Source organism: Octopus sinensis, linkage group LG6 (genome assembly GCF_006345805.1).
Source record: "Octopus sinensis linkage group LG6, ASM634580v1, whole genome shotgun sequence".
Taxonomy (NCBI): Eukaryota; Metazoa; Mollusca; class Cephalopoda; order Octopoda; family Octopodidae; genus Octopus; species Octopus sinensis.
In genome coordinates, this window is record NC_043002.1 from 32,604,303 (window position 1) to 32,632,082 (window position 27,780).

A 27,780-nucleotide genomic window follows, 5' to 3' on the forward strand; every position below is an offset into this window, starting at 1 on the left:
AAGACACGCATCAATACCTGAACTGTAAATCGTACCTTCCAACACATACAAAATGCAATATCCCATACTACTTGACCAGAAATATTTATACCATTGTATAAGATATGAATATCAGAGACAAACGCCTAACAGAACCCAAAGAATTTCTTCGCAAACAAAAATACCCATCTCCACTTAAAGAAAATGGTATACAACGTGCTATAGAAATATCCATAGAACAACATAGAGCAGCCCAAAACAAGAACAAGTCATACTCAATCCGTGTCACTAAAATATCTTTAGCATTACCAAAGCAAACTTGCCGTTCTTTGCTCAAAGTAATCAATTAAAGGACATAACCACGGATCATGGTATGGTTCTAAGGAAAATGCAGCCGAAGAACTTGAAACAGTCATTAACAACGATGAATTTTGACCTCGGCAACAATGACGAATCATTCATTGTATCTAAATGCAATGATAGCTGATGTGGTACATGATAGCTGATGTGGTACGTGTTCAATATATGAACACAAAAAGTCCGAAGGAATACTTACAAATTCAAATATGAACTGAAGGTGCTGAAATTTAATTTATTGCACCAAACGTGAAGAAATATAAATTGGTCAGACAGGGAATGTATTATCAGAACGTTCACGTGTACACCGACAGCAAATTAGGCCCATTGATGTCCGTCAGATCCGTTTAAGCAACCATCTGGCAACATGTGGTCACAGAAAAATTTATAATATTCCCATTCTACAAATTACACAACTCAAGGGAAATCGAGAGAAAAGTCAGAGAAAACAATTCTATTGATAAATTCAAACCCTTTTTAATGGACAATAATAAACCTTTCAACGGAAAGCACAAGGCCTCATATTCAGGGGAAAGGATTACGTCGATTACATTGACCCCAGTGCGTAACTGGTACTTATTTAATCGACCCCGAAAGGATGAAATGCAAAGTCGATAGTGGCGGAATTTGAACTCAGAACGGAAAGTCAGACGAAGTACTGCTAAGCGTGGCAACGCTTCTGCCAGCTCTCCACCTTTAAATGGACAATAATAATAATAATAAGAGTTATAGTGAGGGTAATAATTACAATGATGCTAATATTAATAATGATAAGTGCTACTACTACTACTACTACTACTACTACTACTACTACTACTACCGCCACCACTAACAACAATAATAAAGCGATGGTGAGGTTGGTAGTAGTGTTAACAGAACTCAATGAAAACAAGTATGCTGTTTATAAAACAGGTATGTTGTTTGTAACATTCCAAAATATAGCCAAGTAATTCTTTTAGATACAGTCAAAGTAAAGTATTCTTGATGTAATACCAAGCCGTGACATCGAGGCCGCACACTAATTGCTAAAAATATCTAGTTGAAAAAAAGCGGGATAAATGCTAACCAAACTGGTGGATTCAACGTGACATCTAAGCCCCACATACTAATAGGTCAAAATACAGTTCATAAGATTCAGCCCGCTGGAGCCCATCGGAAGGAACTTAACGGAAAAATCTAACCATTTCACAACAGATGGGGACACGACTGTCACTACATAAACCGATGATTGTGTGACGCATAAAAGTACTGGTTTATTTCAATATTATAAACTTGTAGAAATTGTAAATAATAAAACTAAGAAGGAATTTCATTGATTAATATATACTTCTATACACAATCACATAACCTTGGATATCCATTTATCTATCTATCTATCTATCTATCTATCTATCTATCTATCTATCTATCTATCTATCTATCTATCTATCTATCTATCTATCTATCTGTCTGTCTGTCTGTATGTCTGTCTGTCTGTCTATCTATCTATCTATCTATCTATCTAACGATCGATCGATCTATCTATCAATCAATCTATCTATCTATCTATCAATATATAATATCTATCTATCTATCTATCTATCTATCTATCTATCTATCATCTATCTATCTATCTATCTATCTATCTATCTATCTATCTATCTATCTGTCTATGTAACTATCTATCTAACTATCTATATATCCACACACACGTGTGTGTGTATGTGATAAAATCAGAATGGTGAGCAAAGTGAATTTGCAGAAGCTAGAAATTTAAGAGTTATTAAGAAAATGTTGACATTTTTCAGTAACTTTCAATGTCTTTTTATTTGAAAAATAACACTTCCTTATTCAATAATAAATGGATTAATCATTTTAATTAATAAACTGACTTGTTTTATAGGCAAACTACCATACTTACCTGATGAGGGACAATGTGTTAGTGCTGTTTTTTTAGATATCTGCGTAGTGTATTGTGTTGTAGGTTTTAAAGTCGACAAAGTAGAGGTTTCGTGATGTGTGGTTTCAGTAAGAGAAGTAGAAAATGCTGTTGAAGCTGCATTGGTTCCTATGACAAATAAAAAACATGTTATATAAAATCGTCCTAACGTATGACAGGTTCATTTCGAAATTTCTAAGGATTTCTGTCCTTTTTTTTTTTCTTCCCCAAATCTACGTTCAAGGAAATATAGATAAGGAAGAAGCTGTTGGGAACTGCGAGGTACGCAATATAGTTAAGATAACTCTAGTATATATGTTAAGAGGTGCTAGAATAGAGTCTTTGAAGGTGACTAAATGCTATGAATTTTACTAGCAAACGATAGGCGTAGAGTGAAAGACAGTAGTTGATGTATGATATGAGGGCGCTACAATATATAGAACAAAATGTTAACTATATTTTAAGGAACCCCTACTATATTTAGACATATAAATATAACGAAAATGTGTATAAAAACAAGCAGCTTCATAGAGAAACATTAAGAAAAAACAAAGTATAAAATTATAATTATATAGCAGTAATATTGCATCTCAAATTGTGGGTACGACCTATAACGGTGACGCAAAATACAGGTATCGACAAAGGATATTCTCTTGAATAAAATTAATTATATATATAAAGGAAGACAATATATGCAAGGAGGGCAAACATGAGAATCAAATTTGGCAACATAGGCCATAATTCTGCGTTCAACTAATTTCGAGCGACAGTATTTAATTTAAGTCAAGTTCGATAGGTGGTTATTATATACATACCATTATTCAGTGATGTTGCAAAACTTGCTGTCGTGGTATGTAACAACTTCTTTGTTGATAGAGCGTCAGTTGTTACATCGCTATACATGGAGGAGCTTGAATATTGCGATGAGGGAAGCATACTATTCTCTGTCGAAGGGGTGATTCTTGTTACGTTTGATGAAATAGAGAATGTTGAATATGGTGTTGAGGGTGGTGTGACCTTGTCAGATGATGGGACCAATGTTGTTACATCTGATGACATGGAATCACTTGAAATTTGTGTTGAGGGAGGTGTAGTCATGTATGTTGATGGAGCTTTAGTTGTTACGTGTGAAGATATGGAATCACTTGAAATTTGTGTTGAGGGAGGCGTCGACATATCTGTTGATGGGGCATCGGTTGTTACATCTGATGACATGGAATCATTTGAATATCGTGTTGAGGGAGGTGTAGTCATGTCGGTTGGTGGTGCATCGGTCGTTACATTTGATGACAAGGAATCATTTGAATATTGTGTTGAGGGAGGCGTCGTCATGTCTGTAGATGGAGCATCGGCTGTCACATCTGATGACATGGATTCACTTGAAATGTGTGTTGATGGAGGCGTCATCATGTCTGTAGATGGAGCAGCGGTCGTCACATTTGACGACATGGAATCACTTGAATTGTGTGTTGAGGGAGGCGTCGTCATGTCTGTAGATGGAGCAGCGGTCGTCACATTTGACGACATGGAATCACTTGAATTGTGTGTTGAGGGAGGCGTCGTCATGTCTGTAGATGGAGCAGCGGTTGTCACATTTGACGACATGGAATCACTTGAATTGTGTGTTGAGGGAGGCGTCGTCATGTCTGTAGATGGAGCAGCGGTTGTCATATTTGACGACATGGAATCACTTGAATTGTGTGTTGAGGGAGGCGTCGTCATGTCTGTAGATGGAGCAGCGGTTGTTACATCTGATGACATGGAATCATTCGAATATCGTGTTGAGGGAGGTGTAGTCATGTCGGTTGGTGGTGCATCGGTCGTTACATTTGATGACAAGGAATCATTTGAATATTGTGTTGAGGGAGGCGTCGTCATGTCTGTAGATGGAGCATCGGCTGTCACATCTGATGACATGGATTCACTTGAAATGTGTGTTGATGGAGGCGTCATCATGTCTGTAGATGGAGCAGCGGTCGTCACATTTGACGACATGGAATCACTTGAATTGTGTGTTGAGGGAGGCGTCGTCATGTCTGTAGATGGAGCAGCGGTCGTCACATTTGACGACATGGAATCACTTGAATTGTGTGTTGAGGGAGGCGTCGTCATGTCTGTAGATGGAGCAGCGGTTGTCACATTTGACGACATGGAATCACTTGAATTGTGTGTTGAGGGAGGCGTCGTCATGTCTGTAGATGGAGCAGCGGTTGTCACATTTGACGACATGGAATCACTTGAATTGTGTGTTGAAGGAGGCGTCGTCATGTCTGTAGATGGAGCAGCGGTTGTCACATTTGACGACATGGAATCACTTGAATTGTGTGTTGAGGGAGGCGTCGTCATGTCTGTAGATGGAGCAGCGGTTGTCACATTTGACGACATGGAATCACTTGAATTGTGTGTTGAGGGAGGCGTCGTCATGTCTGTAGAAGGAGCAGCGGTTGTCACATTTGACGACATGGAATCACTTGAATTGTGTGTTGAGGGAGGCGTCGTCATGTCTGTAGATGGAGCAGCGGTTGTCATATTTGACGACATGGAATCACTTGAATTGTGTGTTGAGGGAGGCGTCGTCATGTCTGTAGATGAAGCAGCGGTTGTCACATTTGACGACATGGAATCACTTGAATTGTGTGTTGAGGGAGGCGTCTTCATGTCTGTAGATGGAGCAGCGGTCGTCACATTTGACGACATGGAATCACTTGAATTGTGTGTTGAGGGAGGCGTCGTCATGTCTGTAGATGGAGCAGCGGTCGTCACATTTGACGACATGGAATCACTTGAATTGTGTGTTGAGGGAGGCGTCGTCATGTCTGTAGATGGAGCAGCGGTTGTCACATTTGACGACATGGAATCACTTGATTTGTGTGTTGAGGGAGGCGTCGTCATGTCTGTAGATGGAGCAGCGGGTGTCATATTTGACGACATGGAATCACTTGAATTGTGTGTTGAGGGAGGCGTCGTCATGTCTGTAGATGGAGCAGCGGTTGTCACATTTGACGACATGGAATCACTTGAATTGTGTGTTGAGGGAGGCGTCGTCATGTCTGTAGATGGAGCAGCGGTTGTCACATTTGACGACATGGAATCACTTGAATTGTGTGTTGAGGGAGGCGTCGTCATGTCTGTAGATGGAGCAGCGGTTGTCACATTTGACGACATGGAATCACTTGAATTGTGTGTTGAGGGAGGCGTCGTCATGTCTGTAGATGGAGCAGCGGTTGTCACATTTGACGACATGGAATCACTTGAATTGTGTGTTGAGGGAGGCGTCGTCATGTCTGTAGATGGAGCAGCGGTTGTCACATTTGACGATATGGAATCACTTGAATTGTGTGTTGAGGGAGGCGTCGTCATGTCTGTAGATGGAGCAGCGGTTGTCACATTTGACGACATGGAATCACTTGAATTGTGTGTTGAGGGAGGCGTCGTCATGTCTGTAGATGGAGCAGCGGTTGTCATATTTGACGACATGGAATCACTTGAATTGTGTGTTGAGGGAGGCGTCGTCATGTCTGTAGATGGAGCAGCGGTTGTAACGTTTGATGACATGGAATCATTTGAATATTTTGTTGAGGGAGAAATAAACTTGTCTGTTGATGGAACATCGGTTGTTACACCTGATGACATGGAATCATTTGAATTGTGTGTTGAGGGAGGTGTGGGCTTGTTTGTTGATGGAGCAGCGGTTGTTACATTTAATGTCATGAAATTATTTGAATATTGTGTTGAGGGAGGTGTGGAGTTGTTTGTTGATGGAGCAGCGGTTATATCATTTGATGTCATGGAATTATTTGAATATTGTGTTGAGGGAGGTGTGGAGTTGTTTGTTGATGGAGCAGCGGTTGTCATATTTGATGTCATGGAATTATTTGAATGTTGTGTTGAGGGATGTGTGGAGTTGTTTGTTGATGGAGCAGCGGTTGCTACATTTGATGTCATGGAATTGTTTGAATATTGTGTTGAGGGATGTGTGGAGTTGTTTGTTGATGGAGCAGCAGTTGTTACATTTGATGTCATGGAATTATTTGAATATTGTGTTGAGGGAGGTGTGGAGTTGTTTGTTGATTGAGCAGTGGTTCTTACATTTGATGTCATGGAATTATTTGAATATTGTGTTGAGGGAGGTGTGGAGTTGTATGTTGATGGAGCAACGGTTGTCACATTTGATGTCATGGAATTATTTGAATATTGTGTTGAGGGATGTGTGGAGTTGTTTGTTGATGGAGCGGCGGTTGTCATATTTGATGTCATGGAATTATTTGAATGTTGTGTTGAGGGATGTGTGGAGTTGTTTGTTGATGGAGCAGTGGATGTTACATTTGATGTCATGGAATTATTTGAATATTGTGTTGAGGGATGTGTGGAGTTGTTTGTTGATGGAGCAGCGGTTGTCACATTTGATGTCATGGAATTGTTTGAATGTTGTGTTGAGGGATGTGTGGAGTTGTTTGTTGATGGAGCGGCGGTTGTTACATTTGATGTAATGGAATTATTTGAATGTTGTGTTGAGGGATGTGTGGAGTTGTTTGTTGATGGAGCGGCGGTTGTCATATTTGATATCATGGAATTATTTGAATGTTGTGTTGAGAGAGGTGTGGAGTTGTTTGTTGATGGAGCAGCGGTTGTCATATTTGATGTCATGGAATTGTTTGAATGTTGTGTTGAGGGATGTATGGAGTTGTTTGTTGATGGAGCGGCGGTCGTTACATTTGATGTCATGGAATTATTTGAATGTTGTGTTGAGGGATGTGTGGAGTTGTTTGTTGATGGAGCGGCGGCTGTCATATTTGATGTCATGGAATTGTTTGAATGTTGTGTTGAGGGATGTGTGGAGTTGTTTGTTGATGGAGCAGCGGTTGTCACATTTGATGTCATGGAATTGTTTGAATGTTGTGTTGGGGGATGTGTGGAGTTGTTTGTTGATGGAGGGGCGGTTGTCATACTTGATGTCATGGAATTGTTTGAATGTTGTGTTGAGGGATGCGTGGAGTTGTTTGTTGATGGACCAGTGGTTGTTACATTTGATATCATGGAATTATTTGAATGTTGTGTTGAGGGAGGTGTGGAGTTGTTTGTTGATGGAGCAGCGGTTGTTACATTTGATGTCATGGAATTATTTGAATATTGTGCTGAGGGATGTGTGGAGTTGTTTGTTGATGGAGCAGCGGTTGTCACATTTGATGTCATGGAATTGTTTGAATGTTGTGTTGAGGGATGTGTGGAGTTGTTTGTTGATGGAGCGGCGGTTGTCATATTTGATGTCATGGAATTATTTGAATGTTGTGTTGAGGGAGGTGTGGAGTTGTTTGTTGATGGAGCAGCAGTTGTTACATTTGATGTCATGGAATTATTTGAATGTTGTGTTGAGGGATGTATGGAGTTGTTTGTTGATGGAGCAGCGGTTGTTACATTTGATGTCATAGAATTATTTGAATGTTGTGTTGAGGGATGTGTGGAGTTTGTTGTTGGAGCAGTGGTTGTTACATTTGATGTCATGGAATTATTTGAATGTTGTGCTGAGGGATGTGTGGAGTTGTTTGTTGATGGAGCAGCGAATGTCACATTTAATGTCATGGAATTGTTTGAATATTGTGTTGAGGAATGTGTGGAGTTGTATGTTGATGGAGCGGCGGTTGTCATATTTGATGTCATGGAATTATTTGAATGTTGTGCTGAGGGATGTGTGGAGTTGTTTGTTGATGGAGCGGCGGTTGTTACATTTGATGTCATGGAATTATTTGAATGTTGTGTTGAGGGATGTGTGGAGTTGTTTGTTGATGGAGCGGCGGTTGTCATATTTGATGTCATGGAATTATTTGAATGTTGTGTTGAGAGAGGTGTGGAGTTGTTTGTTGATGGAGCAGCGGTCGTTACATTTGATGTCATGGAATTATTTGAATGTTGTGTTGAGGGATGTGTGGCGTTGTTTGTTGATGGAGCGGCGGTTGTCATATTTGATGTCATGGAATTATTTGAATGTTGTGTTGAGAGAGGTGTGGAGTTGTTTGTTGATGGAGCAGCGGTCGTTACATTTGATGTCATGGAATTATTTGAATGTTGTGTTGAGGGATGTGTGGCGTTGTTTGTTGATGGAGCGGTGGTTGTTACATTTGATGTCATGGAATTATTTGAATGTTGTGTTGAGGGATGTGTGGAGTTGTTTGTTGATGGAGCAGCGGTTGTCACATTTGATGTCATGGAATTATTTGAATGTTGTGTTGAGGGATGTGTGGAGTTGTTTGTTGATGGAGCGGCGGTTGTCATACTTGATGTCATGGAATTATTTGAATATTCTGTTGAAAGAAGTGTTATTTCTTCTGTTGATGGCGTGTCTGCTCTTACATCTGATGTCAGTGTTACACCTGATGAGAGACCTGAGCTTTCGTCTGTTGATTGATCGTTTGCCATCTGATTTGCCATAAAGGAGGTTGAACTTTCTGCTGTAGAATAAGAATAGACACCTTCTGTTACTCCATTAACACACTCCATATGAAGAATAAACATTACAAAATTAGTATGAATATTTCATCTACCGTTGCCAGAGACATTTCTGATAATCAGACCTAATAAATCAGAAATATTAAATTTCTAAATGTCTCATAGAGATATGTACGGTGGTGGGCCGATAGAATGGTTGTATACTGTCAATTTATCGTGATAGTAGGGGATTACACCACCGCTGTTTAGCCCTAGGAAGCATCGACGCTTCCTGATGGCTTCGACACATTTTTTCCTGTCTCCCCTTCATAAATATATAAGGACACAGGAAGAAAATGTGTCGAAGCCATCAGGAAGCGTCGATGCTTCCTAGGGCTAAACAGCGTTGGTGTAATCCACTACTCTCACGTTAAATTGACAGTATACAACCATTCAAACCTAATAAATCAAACTGATAATCCTAACTGTATTTGTTGATCGTAGCAATCTCATGCTTTATTTTACTTACTTTGCTTATACACTGCAGTAAACGCAGAAATTGTAACTTTCATTCCTAACTCCTAAAACTGAGATGTAACACATACGCGCGCGCAGATGAGGAGTGCATCAGAGTGACGACATCAAGAGTGATTTTGGATCAGTTTACAGTGGGTGAGTCTGAATTTATTGCTCTTTTAGTCACCATGAATGAAACCGAGCAGCAATCAATGGAGTGGGACCACTGCGGTTCACCGCGTCCCAAGTTGTTTCGGATCCAGAAAATAACTGAAAAGATTCGGGTTTCAGTGTTCCAAAACAAAAACAGAGTATTCCTCATACAAAGCTATCAAGCGTTCACACTCTTAGCGTAGAATACTACATGTCTCTATTGGACGTACTGTGTGAAACATTGAAGCAGAAACGCCAAGAAAAGCTGAGATGTGGTGTCCTGTTTTGCAGCATAATATCCCAGGACACACAGTACATACACTACTTAATGCACGCCACTTTTGCTTCCAATTACTAGACCATTCACATTACTCACCTGACTTGCTCTCTCTCACTATCACCTATGTCTACAATTGATTATACATCTCAACGGAACGAAATTTCCTTCCATTTCGGAAGTGATTGCTGCTACAGAGAACTGATTGGAGGCCCAACATTCCCAATAGTTTTTTACAGGGCTTTAAAAAAACAGGAGATCCTCTGCAATATATGTATTAAGGACCGCTGCAATATATGTATTAAAGACCGCTGCAATATGTGTATGAATCTGAGAGGGGAATAAAATCATAATTAATTGATCCTCAAGTATTTTCTTTTACCTAACGTCAGGAACTTTTAGGCCTCCTCTTATATATTGAGATAGATTTTACTTTCAATGTCGTTTTATTCGAAATATACCATTTGCTTAAAAAGATAATAAGTGAACTAATAACTTCAATTAATACACCACCATGTTTTATAGTTAAACAAACTTAGTTACTTGATGTGGTTCCTTCAGTTGTAATTGTAGTAGAAGAGCTTGTGGAATCTCCATTGGTTGCTACGACAAATAAAACTGTATTGTACAAGCTCATCATTCTAAACTTTGAGAGAGAGTAGGAGAGTGATAAGAGACAGACACAGAGACAGACAGGCAGACAGGCAGGCAGACAGACAGGCAGTCAGACAGGCAGATAGATAGATAGATAGATAGATAGATAGATAGATAGATAGATAGATAGATAGATAGATAGATAGGTTTAAAACCAAGCTGTGTCTTCTTGGAGTACATCTGCTTATTCTAGTTTTCAAAATCTGCAGGTAGATTTTATGCTTGTATGAGGTATGCATAAGATTTGAAAATTCTGGTATTTTCTTCGGAAGAATAATTATTTGATTCTCTATCTGAAGAATTTGCAATTGGAGATGTCTTACATGTTTTCTACATGTACGGTTTTGTAATACCAATTAGTTAATGAAATGCTTGTAATGGTGAATAAAGGATATCAAAAACTGCATTCCAATCTCCTGCTTTGATATGGGAATACTGAAAAGTTACCGGTTTTAAGAGTATCACGAAAGCCCTGGTTGGTGACACAACTCTACGAGTTCTTTTATAGTGCTTAGGAAAACTGAGGGACCTCTGCAATAAGTGTGTGAATTTGAGAGAGGAATATGTTGAGTAAAATCATAATCAACTGATCCTCATGTATTTTCTTTTACTCAAAACCAGGAACTTGTCAGCACCCATTCATGTATATCATAAAATTAAAATAGCGAACTAAGTTCCCTTTGTGAAGGTCAGTTTAATACTATTAACAAAATTAACTAGAAATTAAAGTGTTAATACAATATATTGAGATACATTTTACTTTCAATGCCGTTTTATTCGAAATATACCATTTTCTTAAAAAGATAATAAGTGAGCTAATAACTTCAATTAATACACCACCATGTTTTATAGTTAAACCAACATACATGATGTGGGATATCCTATGGTGGTTTCTATTGTTTCTGTAGTAGAATTTATTGTTCTATTTCCATTGGCTGTTAAGACAAATAAAAACACGTTATATTAAATTGTAACGTATGACAAATTCATTTCTAAATTTCTAAGATATTTTGTTTTAGTTTGATGAGAACGATAAGCCTGCCCCCAATTCTTTTACTGGTCATCCGAGAACGGTCAAATAAGCATGGTTTATGTTCCCTTTGAACAGTTAAAAGTTGACGGCAAAGGAAAAAGATATTGAGGAAGATAATTTTCAGAATATTTTTTCAGCAGCAAGGTGACGTTCGGGAAAAAGAATATTAAGAGAAGTTACTGGGATATGCGAGGGACAAAAAATAGTTAAGATTACTGAAATATATATGTTAAGAGTTACTACTATACTTAGTATATTTTAAGGTAACAAAATTATATGTGTTGTGATAAGAAGGTGCAAACGATCTGAGTGTTCTAATGAATTTTTTTATGCATTAAAGGAAATTGAATAGAATTAATATTAATCTTAGTAACATCGATGGAGTTCTACCAATATGTTTTATGGTGTTTTATATTTAAGTTATTCGGAAGTTCATATACCAGTATATGTTGTTATGATTTATAAGAAAAAAGATAGAGGATGATATTCTAAGCTAGTGATATATATATATATATATATATATATATATATATATATAATATATATATATATATATAAAACTAAAATGCGTTTTTACCACTTGGATCGCTTTCAATGCCACGACATCCCGTCCGATTCACTCCAAAATTTACAGGGACATGTACAATGAGGTGACGATGTCCGTGGGCTACCTTAGAAATCCATATCTTAAAAGGTGTCGTTGCTAGGGGCCAAAAACCCACTTTGACAAGTCCACTCCGGTTCTTTAATGTATCCGTCTTCCTCACTCACTCATGCTATTTCCTCCCTTCCCCTCTAACTCCCCTTCACTTTCTATTTATAACTTCGTGAAACGACGTTCTTTCCTCTCTTCCCATCACTTTTTCACTCACTCTATTTCCTCACAGCGCTTTCACACACACACACGCTCTCTCTCTCTTTCTGTCTCTCTCTCTCTCTCTCTACGTCAATCTGCATTCATAGAGAGAATTATCATCGCCACAACTTATGTATATGTCTTCCTCACTCACTCACTCTTTTTCCTATACATAACGACGTTTGGCACCTCCGCCGTCTCTCTTTCTTCTGCAACGAGTCTATCAATGACAGCCGCAAAAGTTTAAATATTCCTACTTCACCTCTTTCAGAAACGTAACAGAGATTATTTTTTTTGGCGGGGTTAAAGGCCACTACATCCCGTCGGATTCACTCCAAAATTTATACCTTTTCTTTCTACCTCTAACACCCCTTCACTTTCTCTTTATCTCCATTCATAAAGATAATTATCATCGCCACCACCACCACCACCACCAACACACAATCATGACAATCTTTCTCTTAAAACAAATCATGTTTACATTGCAAAATATTTCATTTTTCAGTCCTCTCTTTCATATATCACCTTTTCTTTCTCGAGCTCTCTCTTTTTTCCCCTTCCATCCCTTTTCTCTCTATATATATCGACGTCTGCCACCTCCGCCGTCTCTATTTATTCTGCATTACTTTCACTTCGTCAAACGGCCTTCTTTTATGTATCTGTCAGCATTCATAGAGAGAATTACCATCGCCATCACCAACACACAATCATGACAACAAATATTATGAATCTCGCTATCGCATTCTATTGTCTGCCTGTCAACGCGCCGATCGAGCAAATACAAACAGAACACACTAACGAGCGTTCGTGTTCTGGTGATAGCGTAGGTTTTTCGTATCTATTACATTTTAACATTTATTTAGAACCCTGCAAATTTTTCGTGCTAAATTTTCATTTTTTACTACTTTATTATTTTTCTTAAATTGATGCTTTTATTAAAATTAATTCTAATTGTCTGGGTCAACAGTTCGTTTCCTCGGAGGATATGGAAATTCCTATTACCCGTCAGAGAAATAACTCCAGCAGCTCACAACTATTTCAACAAAGACAAGGTTACCTGCTTACCAGTCGAATTCAGCGTCAACACTCACGTATGAGAGACACTCTAACACACACACACACACACATATATACATATATATATATATAATGTGTGCATTATGAGGTCGGTCGGTTCAGCTGAAAATATGCAGACCTATGTTAAAAGTGCTGGCCAGTTTGCATGACAACTATTTTCTTTCTTTAAATGAAACGCGTTACCTCTAGGACAAAATTCCTCATCTTATAAAATGTGGCCCCAGTAGACCCGAATGAAATCGGGTTATATTAACCAAAATGTGAAAAGGGGTCTAAATGGGGCTGGAAGGGGATTAAAATTTAAAGGAGCGGGTGTTTAGGAATTCTCTGTTACATCAAGCTAAAAAAATTGCGCCAGCCTTTTAATCGTCAATGTGTTGCCGTCCATGATGAATAAGTTTTGAATGCTTGCCATGGTGAGTCTACTGTCGTGAGAAAGAATCACTTCAAAACTTGGTGTTTAGGGATTTTCTTTTACATCAAGTTCAAAATTTTACGCCAGCCGTTAAACTGTCAAAACGTTGCTGTCCGTTGTTAAGAAATGCCAGCCATGGTGACTCTACTATCCTCAGATTCTATCCCTTCAAACTTTGGTTTCCAATATTTTATTATTTTTATTCAGCTCACAAGTTCGTCTGTCCCTTTTAAATGTTAATGTTTTGCTGTCTGCCTTGAAGCAGACCTTTCCGTTGTTACTGCCTGATATTTATGATTGATCTTTCTAAATATTTTATTTCTCAACTTACTCAAGATCTTTTGTTGTTTATGAATGGGAGAGAGATAGATAAAGATAGAGAGTAAGAGAAAGCGAGGGAGAGTCCGAGAGAAAGGAAGAGTAAGAGAGTGGGAAAAGTGAGAGAGAAGGGAAATAGAAACAAAGAGGGAGAATCATCATCATCATCATCATCATCATCATCGTTTAACGTCCGTTTTCCGTGCTAGCACAGGTTGGACAGTTTGACCGGGGTCTGGGAAGCCAGGAGGCTGCGCCAGGCTCCAGTCTGATCTGGCAGTGTTTCTACAGGTGGATGCCCTTCCTAACGCCAACCACTCTGTGAGCGTAGTGGGTGCCTTTTTCGTGCCGCCGGCACAGGTGCCAGGGGGGGCTGGCAGCGGCCACGATCGGTTGGTGCTTTTTACGTGCCACCGGCACAGAAGCCAGTCAAGGCGGCGCTGCAATCGGCCACGTACGGATGGTGCTTTTTACGGTGCTGAAAGGAAGCAACAGAAAGTAACAACCACACTCTTACCCGCGCGTAGAGCGGGTCACCTTCAGCTAGTATATATATATATATTTCATATATGTGTAACCGCACGTGAACGATTGGCGATATTTTCCCTCCGTCTTCCTCTCTCCCATTGGACTTTCCTGTTTTTCCTATTTCCAAAGAAGAGTATGCTCGAAACGTAAAGCATCTACGCTTTTCCTTCTCCGGCCGTCATATCAGGACATTACTTGTGCTACGTCCTCACGTTTGTGTGTTTGTTTGCAGTTTCTCTTTTCTATGTTTTTTATTAATTAACTATATATATGCAAGTGTGTGTATGTGTGTCTGTGTGTGTGTTACAATGGTGTATATATATATATATGGCCCAGTGGTTATGATGTTGAATTCACGATCACAAGGCCGAGGCTTCAGTTTCTGGACCGGGTGGTGCGTTGTGTAATTAAGAAAAACTCTTTATCTAATGTTGCTCTGCAATTTCAAAGTGTGGTACCCTGTGCACCCTTACATCACAAATATTCGTTCACTATAAGCAAGTCATTTGTGCAGGTTGTTCTGCTAGAAAGTTTTCTCCTGACGACAAGAGACTAACAGCTAATATATATTCACGTACGTACGTACCTATGCATGTCTATATGTATGTATGTATGTATGTATGTATGTATGTATGCATGTATGTATGTATGTATGTATGTATGTATGTATGTATGCATGTATGTATGTATATATGTATGTATGCATGGATGTATGTATGTACGTACGTACGTATATTTATATATTCTTTCATTTTTTAGTGGTGTAATGGTGACTGTCGTAGAGCAGTAGCCATTCTGAAGTACCGCCTTAAAAATATCGACAGATTAACCATATAGTATAATAAAGTTCTATAACAGTGATAACCGGTACATTATCTAGAAGTTAGAGCTTCGTTAATGATTCATATTATTATCTAATAATTTATATATATTTAAATATATTTATTTTTGTTGCACTTCTTTTGTGTTGTTTCCAATTCATAACCAGTGTAGCATTCGCATTGGAGTGAGTCGTTCGTGTTACAGAGTATTGGTTTATAACAATTTTGGAGAGAACAAATAATTAAAACATAGTATTTACTTACATTGGCAAAAAGATAACTATCAAACCTTCACCGTATGAACCCCATGAAAATGGTAATTATTATAGAATGCATCCTACTGATGACACCTGTTCCGTATTATTATAAAATTCAGAGTCAGAGATTAGTTAATGAATGAAGTGACACCGTTTATCCTCGTTTATGTGCGCGTGTGTGTATGTGGGTCTATGTCTATCAATTTATATGAAAATATGTATGTAACATGATTGAAACTTGTTTAGAAATTTAATCTTAAATTCGCTTTATTGATGATGCAGTAAATTAAGACAAAATACTTTTAAAAATCCCTTCTAGATAATATCTAATACACAAAATAATATATAACTTGTTCATGTTTATAGTAAAAGCATAAAGAATGAAATCTCACTACAATTATGTAAAGCTAATTTTCCTGTTGATATAGGCTGTGTAAATGGATGACCAGAGGATGGATTCACTTCCTCATGGATAGTTGATTCTGTAATAAGACAAGTATTTATTGAACCAAACACATTCAAATATATCATTAGGTGGTTCTAATTACATTTGTTGGCGCACTAGATATTTCTCCATAGAATTTTTTTCTTTTCTTATTCGTTGCTTCTACTTCCAAACAAAAATTAACGTACCGTCATTAAGATTTTGACAAAGGAGGGGTACAGGCTGTCGGAGAAACACAAGAGATGACGCTATTGGAAAGAACAATGTGCACAGATAAATGAAGAAGTTTAAAGTAGAGTAAAGCAATATTGAATAGAAACTTCACAGTGGGAGACTATCAACCACAACACGAATAGCTAGCCAGTGAGCGAATTTATTCGCGCGGACAGGCGAGTCACAAAGCATGAGTTTACTGCAAAATGGATTGCTCTTGAAACAACATGCGGAACCAAAACCACATTGAAGCATTAAAACTATTCTCTGCATATGCTGAGCATAAATATATTACAGTTTTGGTGTGGACACAATCATTGTAACAATTACGACTTTCTCACGTAAAACACTAACGCAAGACTTTAGCGGGAGCAAACCTTTATATCTACACACATAAGTATCCTTTCATATAAATTCATTCACTGAAAATACTAAATTTCATTCTCAATAGTCACATACAGTGAAACAGGGCAACTTAGGACTACTTTGGTTGCTTAGAGTTATGTAGAACAAATAAGTTCCCAAAATTCACAGCGTTGCAATATTGTATTTATTTAAACAATATACAATTCAAATACGAATATAGTCACACACAAATACAAACCACGACTTAAATAGCATGCACAAGCCATACTGACTCTAACTCATGAACAATAAAGGAGATCTAACAAAATTTAATGATTACATACATTTACGTCCTCTCCACTCTAATACTTAACAGATTAAATTTTGTGAGCTTTAATTGTTCGAACTGTCTCACAAGACACGTTCACTGAACTGTGTCAGTCGCAAATGTTGGCGTGAAAAATAACGTTAACGTACAGTTGTAGTGAGGAAGTTACACAGAATTGTAAGCCTAATCACTTGTTCATCGTCTGACAATTAAATTGTATCTTGATCAGATTCTAATTAAATCAATGTTCTCTCCAAGAGAATTTTCGAACTCATCTGAAGCAAGTCAGTTGTAGTTTGTTTAGCCCCACATCTTTCTATATCAGTTAGCTTTTGAAAATCAAAACCGGTCAAACCTTTAAAAATAAACCATTTAAAATACCTCCAATGGTTTTAAACTACTTTATTTTCTCTCTCTCTCTCTCTCTCTCCCCTTTCTCTCCCCTCTCTCTCTCCTTTTCTCTCTCTCCCTCTCTCTCTTTCTCTGTCTCTGTCTCTCTTTCTCTCCCCTCTCTCTCTCTCTCTCTCTCTCTCTCTATATATATATATATATATATATATATATATATATAGAGAGAGAGAGAGAGAGAGAGAGAGACAGACAGACAGACAGACAACCAGACAGATAGATTTTCAAAAACTAAGTGAGGGCATTTTACTCAAAATAGCCACCGTCAGCTTCCAGCACGCAAGTATTCTTCATTGTATCCCTGAAAAGATCGTCAAAACCCTTTTGTACTTGGTCGCCAGTTCAGCCTTGGTGTTGCTGGCAGAGCTGTTGGTATATTTCTAAACAATGCACCACACAGTAAGCTATGGTATTACAACGAAGGGAATTGGGAGACCAGAAATTGGGGCTGGTGAAGTCGTAGATATATGCTGACAACTACTTCTGACAATTTGCTGAAGTATGGCAAGGAGATGAGTCCTACAGTCACTCATATGGTCTTCAAACTAGCGTTTAACCACATTCTCTAGTCGCTTCACATATTTTGAATTGACCTTCAGGCCTTGTTCAAAGATGTGAGAAAGCAAGATGTCTCACTAGAGACGTATGACTCAGTGAAGACACACGCAAAGACCATCGCTGTTTGCGGAAACATGGCTTTCCTGATAACCGGGACAGTACACGGATTATAGGGGAGCCACAATTTGTTTGTTCTCGGTTTTGTGCAACTGGTCCAGGCAGAAGTTGTTTTCATATGAGAGGAACCAGATTATTCCCAGCTCAATAAAATACCTCATCCACGTCAGGAGCATATTTGCTTTCATCAAGCTCTTATCACCGTCAGAATTTGTAATAAGCGCCTCTTGTATGGGTGGTTTCCAATGACGTCATTAACGGTTAGCTTCATAATCGTGACTTCAACACCCTTCTCTATAGCCAAAATCACGATTTCCTTGTCATGGATCTTCCATCAACTTGCCCTGCAGGTGTCAGATAAATTATAGCGTGATGAAGCTGTCAGAAAGTTGCTGTGTGCCTTCTTCGTGGCAACGTGGTCTACGTTGAAGCTCTCTAAGTCACGATTTACAGTCATCACAGTTGTAGCAGGAATTCGAACCCGATCAAATGATAGTTAGGCACCACAAGTAAGCCACCACATTGTTATCTGTTCCCGATTTTGTTAATTTCTGGTGTACATTACTTGTATATACATTTGTGGCATATATAATTCTTCACTCCCTATATGTTTTTCAACATTTTGTAGGTGAAGTGATACATTTCGGTTTCTTTTACTAATAGCATCGTTAAAAATTAATTGCAGAAAATTATTTGCAGTATTTTTTCCGACCCTTTATATTCTGGCTCCAAATCCCGTTGACATCAACTTTAGTTTCTATCATTTCGTGGTAGATAAAATAAAGTGCCAGTCAAGAGTACTGAGAGCGATGGCACTAATTCCCTCTCCTCATATAATCAAATAATCTATATATGATTCAAACATACATGCACACGCCCATATATATACATATATATTTATGTATGATCGTATGAATAGATGGATGTATCTCTCTCTCTCTCACATGTATATTTTTTTCTGTAGTTTCAGCTAAGAGCTGCGGCCATGCTGATGCACCGCCTTTGATATATATATATATATATATATATATATATATATAAGATGAGAATGTGTCTGTCTGTATGAATCCCTAAAACTCAGATTCTTGCCTAATGCGAGCTCAGAGCAATCTCTTATCTCTTAAACTATTTCAGTATTACGTCTCTATTGTAATGTGAGATAATACTTTCAGTTTGAAAGAATTCTGTCCTATATATATATATATATATATTTATATATATATATTCTTTATGCATTCCAAAACCGAGGTACCGATTTTGACGTATGGGGTATCAAAATATTCAGCACTATTTTGGTAACAACTATCGTAAACATTTTATACGATGACGTCACATTTTCTATATGTGCGTGTACCTAAAAAACTATATCAATCATCACGACACACACCTCCACTCATCACTCACTCTATCTATCTCTCTCTTTTTGTCTCTCGTTTTCTCTCTCTCTCTGTTTCTCTCTTTCTTTCTCTCTCTCTCTCTCTCTCTCTCTCTCACTCCCTTTCTCTCATATACACGCGGATGCGCGCGCGCACACAAACACACGTTCTTTTCATATACACGATATACATCTTTCACTCAAAACAGAAACCGAAATATTTTTAATTGCAGCACAAAATCAAAGCCACCTCACCAGAAATAAACAGAAACACATAATGAAGAAAAACACAACTAATAACCGCAGAATATGTGTTGATGAGATAGAAACAATAAATCATATTGTCTTTGGCTGCCCAGTCCTGACTAAGGAGGAATATATCCAGATGGATGGTATACCAACAATATGGAATGACAATAGAAAAAAAGACGGTAGAGGGACATCCCAGAAAATATCTCAAAAAATGACAGAGCAACCATACTCTGGGATATGCCAATATATACAGGTAGAGAAACCAAGGTTAATAGACCGTATATAGTTGTTAGGGATCATGAAAAAATGTCTTCTAATCAATGTATTATTACAAACACATGGCAATGTATCTCTAATAAAAAAAAGAGAAACTCTCAAAATACAAAGATCTGGAAACAGAAATAACCCGAATGTGGAACCTAAAAGCAGAAACAATCCCTGTAATAATAGGTGCATTAGGTATGATTAAAAAATCATTCAGACAAATACATGACAAAAACACCAGGATTTACGAATGTATATAACATACAGAAAATAGCACTACTAGGCACCGTGCACATCCTCCGTAACGCACTTTCAAATCAGGGAAAATAAGAGCACCACAACAAACCACAGCACATACCCAAGACACACAGAGCTGCACTCGGTAGTGCAGTGAAAGTAGCTGATAAAAATAAGACTTCTGAATAATGTTATACATAAATGACAATTGCTGTCTGTCGATCTGTCTGTTACCATTTCCTGCCTACACTAGTAAACTAATCCTGACGAAATTTACACACATGTGTAGATATATAGATACATACATACATACATACATACGTGCACACACAAATACATACACGCTTACGTAAATATACGTACAGGCACACATATATAGGAGGTGCATTCGAAAATATTCGACTTAATTTTTGCACCATCACGTAGGCAAAATCATTTGGGTGAAGAGTAATACTGCTCTTCCAGCGCACAGGCGAAAACTTTCGCACCGGTAGGGCGCGTCAATGTCCGGCTATTACATTTAGAGCACAGATCTCTAGTGCGCGCTCGCTAAATTTTCCATTTTCATGCAAGCTGACCAAACGTATTGAGCAGCGGCCGTAAATCCATGTCTCGTTATCAGCGATAATGGTCTTTATTAATTATTAATTCTGGGTTGTAGACTGCAAAGCTCAGTATGATCTAAGCAATATCTATGTGGAATTGCTTCTGCTGCTTCGCTAGAACCTTGTGGGGTAAATTTCACCGACACTCTCTCCATGCACAAATCCTCCGTCGAAACGAAATGTATTGATTTAGTGCTTATTCCCACTTCATGAACAATTCCCTGGATTGTTACACTACGGCCTTTCATGACTTTGCGTCAAACCTTCTCAATCGACTCCTCGTTACGACTTGTAGATGGCGTTCCTGACCGTATCTCGCTCTCCACTGAGATGTGGCCATGTGTGAGGTGGTTGTACCACTCCTTGACTTGAGTTCTGCCCATGGAACCACCGCGAAATGCCTACCGAACCTTCTGGATGGTTTCAACTTGAATATCGCCTAGGTTTTTGCAAAACTTAATGCGTTCGGTGAAAGCGAATATCTGACGAGCCCGCACAACCATTTGTAGTGTAGGCGCAACAGCCGGCAACTGACAGTCTATCGACACGAAAATTTCCTTGCACGCGCAGGAAGGATTATGTCACCTTCCATCCAAAGGATTTGGGCCTCACAGCATTAAATTTTGTAGGCAAAATTGAAGTCGGAATTTTTAAACACACGTCGTTCATACATACATACATACATACATACATACATACATACATACATACATACATACACACATGTATGTCTGTTTGTCTGTTTTCATATGTGTACATGAATAGATGCATACACAGACGATAATAAAGCATTTAGAGGGAAACATTGTTACCATCACAGCTATGCGTTAATTCTGCTTTTGTCATTTTCCCTAATTGAAATACGACGTATTTCGGTGAATAATATGAAACCTCGGTTCTTATTTAAAAAGACATAACCAAAGAAAGATTAGACGTTATAACCTGTGATCATAATATGTTTACGCAATCGAAAATCTTGGTTGTATTGACATAATCGCCTGCAAAATCTCTTCATATCCTACTTGAATAGTTCAATAGTTACGTCATGAATGTAGCCATGCTAGAAATTAAGAACAAAGTATTTTGATAGTCATCTTCAATCTAACGGCTATTGAAATTATCAAAAGTAAATCTTGCAGGCTTTCTAGTACAGCCCTTCGCTGTTTCTACCAGTCTATCTTGTTCAATGAATTGTTGTTTCGCAGGCAAATATAGCTAAACATTCGTGATAGAACGCGATGCACATCTTGAAACAAGGATAGATAATATTAATAACTTACCTGTTATCTGTAAGGCGATGAGAATTATGCAAGTAAGTCTTATTTGGGATCTAAAATAATTAAAGAATAAATGCATGTTATTTGGAGAAAATGATATCAGGATATAAATTTATTTTAAATGGAAAATTATTCTTTTCTACTCTAGACACAAGGCCCGAAATTTTGGGGGAGGAGGCCAGTATGCAATTTATTGATCCCGAAAGGATGAAAGTCAAAGTTGACCTCGGTGGAATTTGAACACAGAACGTAAATAAATGGAAATATATGACCGCATTCCCGTTTTCTCATCTAATGAGACTTTCTCCGTGATAGTTCATTGTATCAAAGAATATTGTGAAGAAAACTAAGGTCAAACAAGTAATTTTTATCCGACAATTCAAAACAAATCAGCCATCTCCTCAGAAACACTAAGATTTCTATCAACTTACAAAAGAAATTCAGACAAAACATTTCTGAAATTTATCTCAACCAATACAATATAGAAAACACCGCTTCTTCAATATTTCAACAACATATGGTTTTACTGTCTCACACGCGGACACACACATCCATTCATATACACGTACACCTTACACATTCTCCTCTCTTTTACTTTCTTCTCTCACGTCAAAGCAAATGTCGCCTTTTCACTTTATCCTCTCCTTCAATTTCTGCTCTCTTCAAAGCATACAGAAATTAAAACAATCTTACAGAAATTAACGAAGAATAAAAATTATCCTATATATATCGAGTTGACATTTTTCCTTCAAAAACGAACGAATGCCATAAAATAAGTTCCTTTACCCATCACCTCACAACTTTCAAAAAGTTACATACTCCCAATGTTTCACTTTCAGCTTTTTGGTAAGTGGGGAAGTTTCTTCAGAAATAATGTCGTTTAACTGTTGTTTCTAGCATGTCGGGTTTTCTGGTAGTAGTCTGGTATTTTTTAAGTTTACTATTTCAGACAAAAGTGAAAGATTGGGATATTTTAGCTTTTTGGAAGCTGGTAGATGATGGGTGAGCAAAGTGGGGAGAGGGGCATTGAGTGTTTCTCTCGGAAGAATTAAACTATAACACACACACACACACCACACACACACACACACACATACACACACACACACACACACACATATATATATATATATATATATATATATATATATATATATATATATATATTTCCCAGGTACGTAATCTCTGTATTTTTCTACGTAGATAACAAAAATTGAGAAAAAAAATTACAAATTAAGAAATTGCGGTGGGTATAGAGGGAAATTAAAATTTTGAAAACATGAATTCTGGACAAATTCGTATTAATCTCCTTGTATACAATGAACCAATACATAGTTTCTGAAGAACAGAAAGCACTTTCATGCAAACCCATGCAAATTGTACCCTCGCGTTTCACTATTAAACAAACAATAACTTTCATTATTTCATTAACTATATATCAGCTGTGCCGATTCTGCAATAGTCTAGGGTTCAAAGGCCCACAGTTCTTTAATGACCTCCCACAAAAAGTGCATAGTTTATTTTATTGTTTACTTGCTTCAGCCATGTGACTGCGGCCATGCTGGAGCACCGCCTTTCAAAATCTACTACACAGCCGCAGCCCTTCGCCGGCAATAAAAAAAGCCAACTTTTAAAAACCGAATATTATCCAAAAACTTACAATATCAAAGGGAAATGGAAATTAATTAAAATTTGTATTTCCAGTGGCCTAACGAATAAAAATTTAGTACAAAGACTGCGGCTGCGTAGTAGATTTTGAAAAAATCAGGATGTATAAACAAGAGGCACAAAGTCTGATCGCCTCGTGTTTATATATTTAACCCAAGGTGTTCCTGCTGAGGACGATTTCACCTAGCGAGTATATGATATTTTACTTGGTAAACTAAAATCAGAAACCAATTGTTCCAGGAAACTAGATGGTAAAATGTTTTTATTTTTTCATTTCGTTCCTGTCGAATTTTATCCTTAATTTTGTGATTATGGAACCTAGCTGGTCTTTCTAACGAGTTGAATCCCACGATTGGATTCCTCATGTGTTTAAATGTACATTGTATTTTATATATATATATACATGTATGTATGTATGTATGTATGTATGTATGTATGTATGTATGTATGTATGTATGTATGTATGTATGTATGTAAGTATGTATATATATATGTATATATATGTATACATATATAGTTAATCCAAACATGAAAACACAAAGAGAAAACACAACGTGAGGACGTGGAACGAGTATATTATTATTGGACGCTCAGGAAAGAAGGAAGGAAGGAGGGTTTCGAGCGAAACTCTTCGTTAGAAACATAGGAAAAGGAAAGATCCAAAGAAGGGAAGACGAAGGGGAAAAAATCTCCAACGGTACACACGCGGACACATTTTGGTGGGATTTCTTTCTTTTGGTCACCCCAAGTTTATATTAGAAGACAATTGCCCAAGCTGTCACGCAGGGGGACTGAGCCCGGAATTATATATTTGGCATCAATATATATATAAGTAAATAAATGGAGTTGAACGCAGATGTTATTCAAATTCTTTTACTTTTGATATATGTTTAGAAAAAACATTGGTTTTATTCCAAAGGAATAAGCGGTGTAAAATAATGTAATCTTCTCATCAGGAAAGAAAGAGAACCTATCTCAACAGCAAGATATCATAACAATTTTGATAGCTGCATAAATGATAAACAGAAAGCTTACTCTTTCACCACAACTTTCCCTCACTCTTTCTTCTGTTGGCCTGCTCGCTTAGCCAGCGGGGTGGCGTCATTTGAAGGCGAAAACAATGCGAAGTGCATTGTGATCAGCGATGTCTAGCAATACCTGATAGCCTAGTCGGTCACGGTGCTGATATATATATATATATTATATATATATATATATATATATATATATATATATATATACTTTATTTAAAGCAGCAGAATATTCAACAAAACCTGTTACTCTGAGTTTCACGTTCCCGTTCGTCTGACAGTTTTTGCTAGAAAACGGGAACGGAAACTCAGAGTAACATGTTTTGTTGAATTTTCTGCTGCTTTAAATAAAGCATATTACTCTACCACTGGTATTTGAGTACTCTTTTTTCCACCTTGTTTCATATTTATGTGTTTACTCCGGTATATATATATATATATATATATATATATATATATATATATATACTCTTTTACTCATCACAATTGTTATAATGCCTTGTTGTTGAGATAGGTTCTCTTTCCTTCCTGATGAGAAGATTACATTATTTTACACCGTTTATACCCTTGGAATAAAACTAATGTTGTCTTTGAAACATATGTCGAAAGTAAAAGAAAATTTGAATAACATCTGCGTTCAACTCCATTTATTTACTTATACTATACAAATTACTGTACATTAATCCGGAGTTTCTACCTTTGAATAGGTCGTTACACCCTTGTTACATGCGTGAATTTTGCTACCCTAGTAACTGTTTATTGAATTTTCCATATTAGCGGTAAACAAAGGATAATTCATTCATCCATTTACATATATATATATATATATATATATATATATATATATATATATATATATATATATATATGGATATATACATATATACATAAATGTATAAATACATATATACCTAAATGGATATTATATTATATATATATAAATATATTTATATTTGTAATATATATATGTCTATATATATATATATATTCTTCCATTTTCCTGAGCGCCTAATAATAATAATACTGTAATTGTTCCACGTGTTGTTGTTTTTTCTGTTTTCCCGTTTGGATTAACCTTATATATATATATATATATTATATATATATATATATATATATATATATATATAATATATATATATATACATATGTGTGTGTGCGTGTGTTTATGTATATATACTATATATACATACACAAACATGCGCTAACAAGCATACTTAAACACCAACTTCACCCTTCAAATCTCCGAGACACTACATTGAAGTAAACTAATTAAAAATCTATACGTACCTCATTTTTTTGCCGGACAATCCAGGTAAAGGTGTATTTTTCTTTTCTTTCTTTTTACGTTACAAACTCTCATGCAATTAAATTCCAATTTTCATCCACTTAGTTTTGTTGTTTCCTTTTCTTAAATCTCCATTTTCTTAGAGAGAGAGAGAGACGAATGTGTAGTCTTCACCTTCATAACCAACGTGAAATAACCCGGTAGCTAAATAAAATTGCCTGACGCAAGTGTGAATTTAGATACGGTTTCAAATGTCTGTTGTCAGCAATCACTGTATCATCTTTCAAAGTTCGATAGAATCAACGAAGCGTTAAGAATGATATTAGAAAAGAAACTTCCTAATATTCTCTATTAGCTATATATTATAATTTGTGTGCATATTTGATCTGCAAATATATGAGTCTATTAACTCAACTTCTTTTCTCACAGCCTTACAGTTTTATCGCTCGTTACTCCTTATATACAAAGTTTCCGTCTCACAAGGCTTTGGTGGTCCGAAGCTGTAGTAGAAGACACTTGCCCAAGGTGTCACACAGTAAGACTGAACCCGAAACCATGTGGTTGGTAAGCAAGATACTTACTAAACAACCGCTCCTACGCCTACATATATATATATCAATAGGTTGAAATAATCGTCTAAGGGATAAAAAAATATCCATTATACTACCGGTATATCACTTATGTTTAACCACGGGCAAACATATGCAAGTGTATTATGCTCATATATTATAGGTAACGACAAGGATAAACATGAGCTTATCAGGAATCAAAATTTAAAAAACACAGAAAATGGACCAATATTGATCAACAGCAATTGACTTAATTACTGCTATTAATTCATGTGCACATAATATATATATATATATATATATAATATATATATATGATATATATAATATATATATAAATATATGGTATGTATGTGTGTCTGTGTGTCTGTGAACATTGCAACTTGTCTGCTCCAGTAAAACTTGTGCGTTTGGCATTCTGTTGTCATGTCGTTTATTCCACTCCGTTCTGGAATTACCTCGTTTCGGACATACCCTCGCAACGATATTCCGGGCATGAATCTTACCATGGTCATTTGCGAATCAGTGTTCTTCCATCTTCGTAGTAGCCCATGTCACATTTGAGTTTGAGAGCGCAAGTAGGGCGGCACGTATGGTCTTATCCAGCCTTGCTTTGAAAATAGCTTTTATTGACTTAAATTCTTTCTATAATTATAGTTATTCGTGTAGTCAATCATGGACTAAGTTCATTGAGTTTATGACTTAAAGGTACCAATGCCTGAATGGTACAAGGCAATTAAACAACACATATATTCTTCATGAGAGAGAGACAGACAGACAGAAAGAAAGAGAACAGTTAGAACTAAGTTACCTGCTTCTGCTTTTTCATCAATCATAGCGTAATAAAAACCCCCAAAAAACGGCCTATATACAAAAATGATACACCCTTTGCTACATGTAAAAATGGAGCAGTACACTGGCTTCGTTTCTGCATTTAAGATAACCTTGAGCACGTGCTCAATTAAAGCCCCAGATTTATGCTTCATAAAGTTTCCGGACTCGTTCTGTAACGCGCCAACAGATGGCAGTACACGTTTGCGTACGCAGTAAGACCCAGTAGTGATCTTAATGAAACAGTGTGCCGAGTGGTGTCGCTGTGTTTACTTTGCAAGTTATAAAATTGGTGTTTTGGGCGCTTTATAATCTGCGAGTTGTGTTAAAGACAGGAAGTTGGAAGAAAGAGTCAACGTGAAATTTTGTGTTAAATTTGGGAAGTCT

General features: G+C 37.2%; 2 protein-coding genes across 2 annotated transcripts in view; both read right to left on the bottom strand.

Annotated features, from left to right (window-relative positions):
- LOC115213197 (mucin-4-like) overlaps nt 1-27,780 on the bottom strand; it is a gene marked incomplete at its 5' end in the record, with an annotated part of 363,030 nt that overhangs the window by 205,078 nt on the left and 130,172 nt on the right. The window lies entirely within an intron of this gene.
- On the bottom strand, nt 3,079-26,159 carry LOC118763868 (putative GPI-anchored protein pfl2). The gene is made up of 4 exons (XM_036503803.1): nt 25,996-26,159; nt 22,010-22,059; nt 5,847-8,700; nt 3,079-3,271 (listed from the first exon to the last, which is right to left on the bottom strand). Exons 1-4 carry the CDS (start codon nt 25,998-26,000, stop codon nt 3,220-3,222), a joined length of 2,961 nt encoding a protein of 986 aa, XP_036359696.1. The 5' UTR covers nt 26,001-26,159; the 3' UTR covers nt 3,079-3,219.

Coding starts and splice junctions, on each gene's coding strand:
- LOC118763868 (XM_036503803.1), bottom strand. Junction 8,701..22,009: donor CATCGCCTTACAGATAACAG/GTAAGTTATTAA, acceptor CTTATTCTACAG/CAGAAAGTTCAACCTCCTTT. Junction 3,272..5,846: donor GATGTTCCATCAACAGACAA/GTTTATTTCTCC, acceptor TCATCTGACAAG/GTCACACCACCCTCAACACC.